We start from the raw sequence: 10,290 nt of genomic DNA on the forward strand, positions 1-10,290 counted from the left end.
TTTATGAAGTATCCTATTTTATCCATGTGTGGTAGGTTAGGCGTTGCCTACCGAACCTCACAGGGTTTGTGCAAGGATAAAACTGGTAAGGGGGAAAAACAATGCATGCCACCTTGAGCTCCTTGCAGGAAGAATAACGACATTAAAGGGATCTGGACAGGCTCTAAGCAGACTCCTTTAGCCTCCCGTGCCAGGGGTCTCAGCAGGCCTTCCCATTTGAGTTTATTAAAATGTTTAATGTCCAAAGTGCTAGGCATTTGGAAAAAATCCTGCATGAGCTAATAATTATTTCAACTTCCATTTCCCCTTTCCATTATCATGTTTTAAGAACACCTAAGTGGGTTGTTGTTGGGTTCTCCCCACCCTCCTAAAAAACCTTCTTTTTTATCTCCATGGGGCCTTAAACCACCACAACAAAAAGGGTCGATCTGCCCCTTTAAGTGGGGACAGTAACCATGGAGATAAATGGCTACCCCGCCTCTCCTCTCTGCGCTTCCTTTCGTTCGGTGACGCTATCAGCGCGCGCCGCCTAGCGGCTCTTTGCCGCTGTGGGGAAGGCGGCAATCCATACGTCACCGCGAGCGCGACGAGGGGGCGACCGTCGGGCTCTGAGGATGTAAGTAGAGGGGAGAGGCGGTAATCCGCCGCCATCTGCCCCGGTCCGGTTGCAGTTAGCCGTGACTGCGACCGAGTGTGGCAAGAAAAGGTTCCCAGACGCTGGGGGTGGGTCTGTGAGGGAGGTCGGCCCCGCGGATGAGCTCGAGGAGCGGGGAGGCCTTGGCTGGAGCGGAGAGTTTGGAAGCCCTTAGAGGCACTGAGTGGGGTCGGTTGACTGAAGCGGCAGAGCCGATTTGCTCCGCCCCTTCCCGTTTCCCTCTTTCTCCGTGTCGGGCGAGGAAAACGCGTCTCGCCAGCTAGGCCCAGTTGAGGAGGGGGTTCGTTTCTCTTCCCACTCCGCTCTTCTCCCTTGAGGGGTCTCCCGAACTTCCTGGAGCCCACTCTGAAAGTCTCCTTCAAGCCCCCTTATTTGCCTGACCAGTACTGTGCACATTCGAGTTGCGTCCTTCTATTATTATATTGATCGTGTTATCTATTTTATGTTGGAAGAGATAACCCCTTATCCAAGGAAATATACAGGATGGAGTTTATGGTTCTTCTCTCCCTTACCCTCGTTTGAACCTCATAACAGTCCTGTGAGTTAGGCCTGTTGTGATCCCTCAGACTAGCCAAGGCCACTCAGTTGAGCTTTGTGACTGACCAGGGATTTAACCCTCTTGCTTCTGTAATGCTAAGTGTTGCACCACCCTGGCCCCATTGGTTACCTTGGCTTCCAGCGTAGGGATTCTCAGATATGGCTTTATGTTGCAGCAATATGGTGCTTCTGCTAGTAGGATTCTTACTTTTACATGTAACTTGTTGTCTGTTCAGCCAGCTTGCAGAGCTAGTACAGGATATAGCTTGTACCTGGGAAGCTCAAGTTCAAATCTCTGGTCCCTCTTGGTCTTAGAGGGTGGTCTTGGTCTTAGAGGGTGGTCTTGGGATGGTAGTAGTGAAGAGCAGTAGTGTGGCAGGTGCTATTATAATTCACTTAATATTTCATTATCAATAGCAAAGAAATTGCCTTTCAATAATATCAGTGATTAGACAAATATGCAAGTCCACTGATATGTTAAAAACACTAAGACTAAAAACATTCACTTGATTATGTACCAAGTGGCTTTTCACCACAGTGAAGTAAATGTACTGTATTGCCCAAACACAGTAAGGTATACAGGTAGCCATTCTGCTAGCTTTGTGAACATGCTGATAAGAGTCAGTTTGCAAAGTCAGTGATTCCCACAGAAAGACCTCTAGGCACTATTGAAGTTTGTACACAATATTGTCTCTTTTTGGGCAGCACTGGTAAGCCTGGGCTTGGTGTTCCTGGTTTTAAAGCACTGAGGATGTGATATACAGCAGACACAGTTCTCTCTTACTGAGGGTTCACTGATTTCTCTTAACCACCAAGTTAATTCAAAACCTCTTTTAACCTGAACAGGTTCTTTCAAATTGTTTTTGTACCACTTAGAGAGTGGGTCATGAAGTGTGGATATAGAGGAATAATACCTTTAATCCCATTTAATTTCTTTGTTGATGAAAACATCTGCTGGAGTACGTCCTACTGCTTCTTCTGAAAATGCTCCTGTCTGCTACATAACACAGGGCTACATTCAGCGTTGTCAAAGCAGAATGGCTAAGAAATCTGGGATATCCAGACACAGGTTTTCTGAATTTGAGTTCTTCCCTAGGGCAGGGAATATCATTACACTATGTTTCTACAATACAAATAGGGACGCAGGTGGCGCTGTGGGTTAAAGCCTCAGCGCCTAGGACTTGCCGATCGAAAGGTCGGCGGTTCGAATCCCTGCGGCGGGGTGCGCTCCCGCTGCTCGGTCCCAGCGCCTGCCAACCTAGCAGTTCGAAAGCACCTCCGGGTGCAAGTAGATAAATAGGGACCGCTTACCAGCGGGAAGGTAAACGGCGTTTCCGTGTGCGGCTCTGGCTCTGGCCAGATGCAGCTTTGTCACGCTGGCCACGTGACCCGGAAGTGTCTCCGGACAGCGCTGGCCCCTGGCCTCTTAAGTGAGATGGGCGCACAATCCCAGAGTCTGTCAAGACTGGCCCGTACGGGCAGGGGTACCTTTACCTTTACCTTTATGTTTCTACAATAGCTGTGAGTGACACAAAAGCAAGAGCTGCCTTCTTGAATGACTCATGCAGAAACACTTAACCAAGAGCTTCAAGTGAAAAGCTAAGCTTGTGGGAATAGTCTTCTGCTATAGCAGAAGCAGAGTGGTATAACAGTATGTGCTTTCCCTTATGTTTGAACTGCTTCAGGCACTTGCAATTTAAGTTACAGACATCAGTAGAATAATGGCCTGTTGGAGCTTACTTTGGACCTTCCCAAAGGGTTATTTGCATAAGCACATTATACACAGTTTGTGTGTATAATGTGCCTGAGAGAAGTCTCAGCACATGAAAATGCATCTTTAATTTTAATCCATGTTGCACTCTGTAAAGTAATAGTTCCAAGTGTTAATCTTAAAGATGACAAAACAGTGTAGCAGTGTACAGGAATTGAACTACAAGGATGAAAACCTTTGTTTTCAGAGTTTCCACCCATTTCCCATAGGTTGCCCTGATGCTGGTTCGCTAGAGAAAAATACATACACTTAATCTGAAATGTGCAGTACCCTGTACTCTACCATTCTAAAATAGTCATTGTTTTTAATGTATGACTTTAAAACACCTTGGGTTCTATACTGAGGGGTAGAATTAAAGTACTTGAAATAAGCTATCGCCTCCTCAATCCAGCCCACGGATGGTCCAGGAATCAGTGTGTTTCTACATCAGTAAAATGTGTCCTTTTATTTGCATCTCTGGATTATTTGTGGGGCCTGCCCGGTGTTTTTACATGAGTAGAATGTGTGCTTTTATTTAAAATGCATCTCTGGGTTATTTGTGGGGCATAGGAATTAGTTCATTCCCCCCTCCAAATATAGTCCAGCCCACCACATGGTCTGAGGGACAGTGGACCGGCCCACGGCTGAAAAAGGTTGCTGACCCCTGGTGTAACCCATAAGGACTTCCTGTAGCTTATCTGGAATAGCCAGCAGCATTTCCAACTGAGGTTCTTTTATACCACAGATGGGAAATACCCTCCAAATTTTGTTGGCTTGCCAACTCCCATCACCCCGACCATTGGCTATGCTGGCTGGGGCTGATGGGAGTTGGAGTCCAAGAACATCTGGAAGACCACAGGTTTTACCAGCCCTGTTGTGTGATCTGAGGATAGGGTTTTGCGCTGTGCTTCTGCTCCGTTACATTTAATAGTCTCTGGGGGTGACCCTGGAGCTGAAATTGCAGACTTAACTGCAGCACTCTATATCAATACAAAATAAAGCTTAGCAGTAGTAATGAGAAACTGCATTAAGAATTTAGGAAGAGCAGTAGAAATCCTTATAAACAATTAAAATCTACTATAGTTTCCCTGGGACTTAAAATGCTTTCTTGCTACTACTGTACCACAATGTCCTGTTGAGGTACCTTGCTTTCTATTGCAGAGGTAGCCGACGTGGTGTTCTCCAGATGTTGCTGGACTATAACTCCAATCATCCATGAGAGTTGGCTTTGATGACAGGCCGATGGGAGTTGGAGTTCAATTCATATGGAGGGCACCATGTTGGCTACCACTGTCCTGTTGTAATGCTGCATATCTTAAGGAAAAGTACTAAGAAATTCAGGCTGAAAAACTCGTGTGTGCTTTGCTGTGTGTTCTTCCTCCTTTTGAAGGGTGATTAGAAAGAAAATTCAAATGCTCTGTGTAAACACACTCTTAAGTTGTTCAGCAGATGCTGTTTTCAAATGGGTAATAACAAGCCACACAGAAGTGTGTGAACTATAATGCTTTGCATGAAGCTTGTGCCTTTTCTTGTGAAGTGGGTTTTCTTTTCCTCTGCCTATATGTTAACTGTCTCATATCCCTTTTATCTTGTCACTAGGCTGCTCTTTGGAGTTTATTGCATTCGCTTAGGGATCGTTTCTCAGAATCAAGGAGTTAGAAGTAAGCTTTCAGATAAGTGAGCCCCCCAAAAAGTGCCGCTTTTGGACTCGGAAGGGGAAAATGGAGCTGTCAGGAATGAAAAAGAAGAGTTTGCTAGGAATCAAAGAAAATAATAAAAAGTCCAGCACTAGGTAATAATTGTCTGAATGTTCAAGGCCTCACCCCTCTTGGGGGATCTGGGCAGACTCCTAGGGATTTCCCATCAAGCATGAGGAATTAGAAATGCATCTTCCCTCCTTTTCATAATCTCCATATATTCCACACCATTGGCTTTCTTTCATGAAGCCGCTCCATAGTGTAAACACTGGGGATTTGTCTCTTAGCATCTTTGTAGCAGTGACATTTCTTGCTTTTGTTGCAACTGAAATTGCGGGGTTGGAAATTGAGTTTCTGAACCTTTGTACATTAAAGGGCTCCCTCTCCTACCAAGCGCAAGGACCGTACAGAAGAAAAGTCCAAGGACAGATCCAAAGACAAGCCAGCTACAAAGGAGTCAAGCGAAAAGGATCGTGGGCGCGACAAAACTCGCAAGAGGCGCAGCGCCTCCAGTGGTAGTAGCAGCACCAGGTAAGCAGAGTCAGGAATTCTTGGGTTTCTGAAGGCCATTTCAAGGACCAGGCCTTCCCAAGGATTCTTAATCGGCAGTTAAAAAATGATGCCGCCATGCTCAGGCAGAGGAAACCTTTTAACTCTTCAGATGTTGGATACAGGGATGGAGTTGTGGTGGTTGTCTCACCATGCCCTACTTGTGAGATTCCCAGGAATGTAGGGCAGTTAAGCTTGAGAACTTAAAATACGCCCCTTGATGTGAACCAGCAGGTCGGTTGTAAGTTGAGTGAAGCAGTAACGCTAAACACATACTTGACTTCAGGTCCTCTTCTCTGATTGAGATATTGGGGGTTTGTGTGTGGTTTCGTACAGGAGGTCTGTTTGCACCCTAATGATCTGTTTGGAGGGGAGGCCCTTCTTGGTGTTCATCTTTAGAAGATGTGTGTCCTGCATTTACAAAGGGGTGTGTGTGTGTTATGGGCACTTCAACTGTGGAACACCCTCCAAAGGGAGGTAATTTCAGAGACTGTTAAAACATTTTTCTTTGCCTGAGCATTTTAGATGGTGGCATTTTTAGTGGGTTGAATGGTTTTTCTCATTCTTCATTAAATTGGTTTTATAAGGTAATTGTAATTTGAGGTGAATTTTGTATATTGCTCTGAAATCTGTTTTTCGACAAAGGACCATTTATACAATAAGTGAAATGATTTAGAAAGATCATCACCTCTGCATTGGGAAGTGGCCAGGTTTGGGTTGGAACTGCAAAAGACAATGGTGTGTTCTTTCCAACACCTTCAAAAGTTATTGGGGGTTATCGGGAGAACACCCTTGCTGCCATTAGTCTCTTGCATGACACCTTCTCTGCCAGGTCTCGCTCCAGTTCCACATCCAGTTCTGGTTCTAGCTCCAGCACCGGCTCCAGCAGTGGCTCCAGCTCCTCCTCCGCGTCAAGCCGCTCTGGGAGTTCAAGCACATCCCGCAGTTCCAGCTCCAGCAGCTCATCGGGTTCTCCAAGCCCATCTCGACATCGGCACGACAACAGGAGGCGTTCCCGTTCAAAGTGAGTCTAGAGTACCGGAGGCTACTGGCTACTTTATTTCCATTGGCCTTGATAAGTGCTTCCTGTAAGACAAGGGTGGGGAACACTTTTCAGCTCAAAGGCCATGTTTCTTTCTTGGGGGAGGGGCACATGCTAGCAGTGGGCCAGAGGCAGAAGTGGGTAAAATAGCAGATTGGCCTGTACTTTGCCTTTTGAATCTCATCTTTGGGAACCTGTGCTATATGAAAAGGATGCTTCTAAATTTCAAACTTGGTAGATAGTATCAAATAAAGGTCCCTCCAAGCCCTACTGAATTTAAGTTAAGCCTCAATAGTTACTCACTTTTAGCATAATTATTTCTTGCAAACTATAAATGGCCTGTAGTTGTTGCACCAGCCACTTTTTTTTTAGTAACAAATTTAGCAAGGAATACAGAATAAGATCATTGGTGTTTTTTTGTCATGCTGCATTGATTGGAGTTAATGAAGAGCTTGAGTTGCAGATCCATACGTTTAAATTTTTGTTTGACACTTTTTGTTTATTTCCACCAGGTCTAAACCGCTCAAGAGAGATGAAAAGGAACGGAAGAGAAGGAGTCCATCACCCAAACCTACCAAAGTACATGTTGGGAGACTGACCAGAAATGTGACGAAGGTAACAGATGCCTGTTGTTCACTCGTACCCAGAAAGAAGTAAAAAGGCCAAAGGGGGTAGGGAAACATAAGTCCCCCAGAACCCATGGTCTGACTCAGTATAAGACAGCTTCCTGTAAGTCCATATTGAATATGAATGCTGGGAATGCTGTTGACCAAGGGTCCCTCCCAGTATTGATACACTAGATCTCTATGGGGAGAGTGCTGTTGTGCTCAGGCCCTGCTTGCGAGTGGCTTGACCCCTGTGAGAACAGTGTGCTGGACTAGATGGGCCACTGGCCTGGTCCAGCAGGCTCTTCTTATTCTCCTATAGATATAGCTGAGTAAAGTTCAGGTAACCTGGGAAGCAAAACTGTTGAAGCATTTCAATATGTAATTGAATGGTCTTCACTCTTTCTGTTCAAATCCAGTTAAGGGGGGGGGGGTTGCTGCTGCTTCCGCCGCTGCCCATTCAGTGTTTTGTTGTTGTGAAGATGGCAGGTAATGAACATTTGCCATGAGCATTAAGGAGCTTGCTTTTCCTCTTCCAGGACCACATAATGGAAATATTTTCCACTTATGGAAAGATCAAAATGATTGATATGCCAGTTGACAGACTCAACCCACACCTCTCAAAGGGTTATGCATATGTAGAATTTGAGAATCCAGATGATGCTGAGAAGGCACTGAAGCACATGGATGGAGGTGGGTTTCAGAAGCTGGCTGCATTGTTAAGAGGTTTGACTCCTACATGACTGAAAAATCTGTAATTTGAGATGATCCCCCCATTAAAGCAAGGGTTTCAGATTTCCCAAATGTGATACAGGTTCTACCAGCTAGGAGGGCTCTTTGCAGAGCACACCTGAACAAAATAAGGCTAGATTCTTCCAAGTTTTACTCTTATAATAATACAAATATATCATTTTACCTGTATGACTTCTTTTTTAAAAATCAACCTTGTCTGCCAGGAATATGGGCTGGTGGGACCTCTGCAACCACATCATGTTGGTTTCTGGCCCAAAGTGAGAAGGGTGGATCATCCTGATGAAAATGGCCCCCAAGGTAAACTGCATTCTCCAGAAAGGCAATGGACCTGCGGGCATGAGCAAAAACCTTGGAATAAGTTGGCAGCAATTATTCATAAAGAAAGCAGAGGCTTGTCCCAGGAAAAACTTGCAGTCCCATGTTGGACATTTAAAAACTTATGGTGTAGGTCAAGAGGTTACAAATCTTAATGCCAAATCTTGGGGGGCTAATGACCCACAGAGGGAATCAGTCAGGGAACTGGGCCTGATTGTAATAGGTAAGCAAAGTGGTGTTTGTGGTTCCCCAATGTCTTTTTGGTACCTCCCTGCATGTATGTTTTACCTGTGTATTAATATCTCCCTCTAGGTTCCCTGCTCCCCCACACCATTGCCATAGTTTGACCTTCCCTAGTGAGCAAGAAGGCAGTGGCTGCAGGGGGCCTTTGCGTCAATCCCTCACCCTGCTGAAACAAATCAACTTTCTGCTTCTGTGATCTTTAAATAGGGCAGATTGATGGTCAGGAGATCACTGCCACAGCTGTCCTGACTCCTCGGCCCAGGATGCCTCTCAGGCGTTTCTCCCCTCCGCGGAGGATGTTGCCGCCACCGCCCATGTGGCGTCGTTCTCCACCTCGCATGAGGAGAAGGTAGGTTGCCTTTGTGGAGCTGGGTAAGCTGGAGGGGCTTAGTTGTTCACAGCTGGTAGGAGCTCTGTCCGGGGAGGCAAAATAAAAAGAAGACACCTGCGGACTCAAATGGGTCACACCAAGGATGGGCAGTGAGTTACTTCCTGTACTACAGCTGATGGCAAACAAAGACTGTCCCTGCACAAAGTATTTGAAGGATAGGCACCCCCTTCCAGAGCATTAGCATCAGTTTGTTTGTATGCCACTTTTCCACAGCAGAGCTCAAAGTGACTCACAGCATACCAAATACACAATAATAAATCCAGCAATTTTATTTTTAAAAATACTTTAAGAAATACATTAGGGGAAGGCAGGTGGAAGTACTTGCGCCATAATAGTTCCAGCATTCTCTCCCCTATAGATCCTTCTCAAGTGCTCAGGGGACATGTGTGTAAAATCTTACAACTAATAAGGCATAGGTTCAAACTTAGAATATGTTTAAGTCGAGATTGATGGAATATTTTTATTAATATAAGCTGATGTTTTGTATTTGCAAAAATAAAACACTGATCTAGGAACTGAGAAAATATTTATTTTATTTAGTTACTATTATACAGTTGCTATATTGCTTTTTGCATTAGGGTTCATTTGCAAAATGTTAGCATGCTGAACTGCCTTCACCCTTTAGGATATAAGAACTACTCTTGAATGCTGTTGAATAAAAAGGGACTAGAAAAGTTTGGATTATTTTTGATATCCATCCATTCTCCTAACTGAAGCTCTGCTCTCTTCCTCACAACTATATTCCCTTTCAGGTCCAGGTCTCCCAGGCGCAGATCCCCAGTTCGCAGACGGTCACGATCCAGATCTCCAGGCCGCAGGCGTCATCGCAGCCGATCCAGTTCCAACTCTTCCCGATAAAATGTGGGACTTGGCAGCAGTTTTTTTTTTTTTAAACTTAAAAGTGCATTCAGTTTAAAAATTGTACCTTTTAAAAATAAAAGAGGAAGGAAAATAAAACGAAGGGAAAGCTGAGAAACTGAAACCTACCCTAGTGTCTTGGGCCCAGCAGGGTGAACTGTGGACTTTTGTTGGACTTAAAGTCCTTTTAAAAGGGAGCTTTGGTTTGCAAGTTCTCAACAAGAAACATTGTTCTTTAGACATGATACTGTCCTCTTAAGTCCAGAAGTCTCTTGTTTTTAGGATATGTCAAAAATAAATTTATACTGTTGGAAGTAAGAAATGGCAGGTTGCAAGAAAACCCTCAGCAAATTTAGATACGGACTGGTTCCTCTCCCTCCACCACCACCCTCAGCCCTTAGGGATGTTGGCACACAGAAAAGCTTTTTCATATTCCTTGCTGCTGGTGCATTTAACCAGCCTAAGAACTGGGGGACTAGGACTAGTGTTCTTTTTAAGTCATCCCTTCCTTTACTAAAATGTTTTTGGTGCATTGTTCACACGCCCTGTCCTTCCCAAGTCCGATGTAAATGCTTTCGCTTTTAGAATATGTGAAACAAATAGGCAGAAAAGCTGTTTCTCTTGCCGCCTTCCTCCTGGGGCGGAAGGTGAGGAGTCTGAGACCAATTGGGATAACTAGTGTTCAGTTTGCAAAAGGCCAAGAGATTTGCAACCTATTGTACAGTCATTACTATAAAGTTTGATTTTTGTATACCTTTAGCATCTTGTAGTCATGTTGTTGGTACTTGTGTGGAATGGCAAGACTGAATAAACCAATAAGGTTTGGAATAAATGTGTATGGATTCTTTTGTATTTGAGAAATGTGGTGGTGGTTCTGTGTGCTTAAAATTTTAGC

General features: G+C 44.7%; 1 protein-coding gene across 3 annotated transcripts; it reads left to right on the top strand.

Moving 5' to 3' along the window:
- Window positions 1-493: 493 nt before the first annotated feature.
- Window positions 494-10,227, top strand: RNPS1 (RNA binding protein with serine rich domain 1). Of its 3 annotated transcripts, none has more exons than XM_079954134.1 (8): window positions 500-616; window positions 4,542-4,734; window positions 5,015-5,170; window positions 6,021-6,212; window positions 6,743-6,845; window positions 7,375-7,528; window positions 8,354-8,495; window positions 9,290-10,227. In XM_079954134.1, exons 2-8 carry the CDS (start codon window positions 4,664-4,666, stop codon window positions 9,393-9,395), a joined length of 924 nt encoding a protein of 307 aa, XP_079810260.1. In that variant the 5' UTR covers window positions 500-616; window positions 4,542-4,663; the 3' UTR covers window positions 9,396-10,227. The 3 variants fall into 3 exon arrangements, with proteins under 3 accessions (XP_079810262.1, XP_079810260.1, XP_079810261.1); XM_079954135.1 differs by having other exon boundaries at window positions 6,057-6,212; XM_079954136.1 differs by lacking the exon at window positions 4,542-4,734 and having other exon boundaries at window positions 494-616.
- Window positions 10,228-10,290: the final 63 nt, after the last annotated feature.

Source organism: Podarcis cretensis (genome assembly GCF_951804945.1).
Source record: "Podarcis cretensis genome assembly, chromosome: 14".
Taxonomy (NCBI): Eukaryota; Metazoa; Chordata; class Lepidosauria; order Squamata; family Lacertidae; genus Podarcis; species Podarcis cretensis.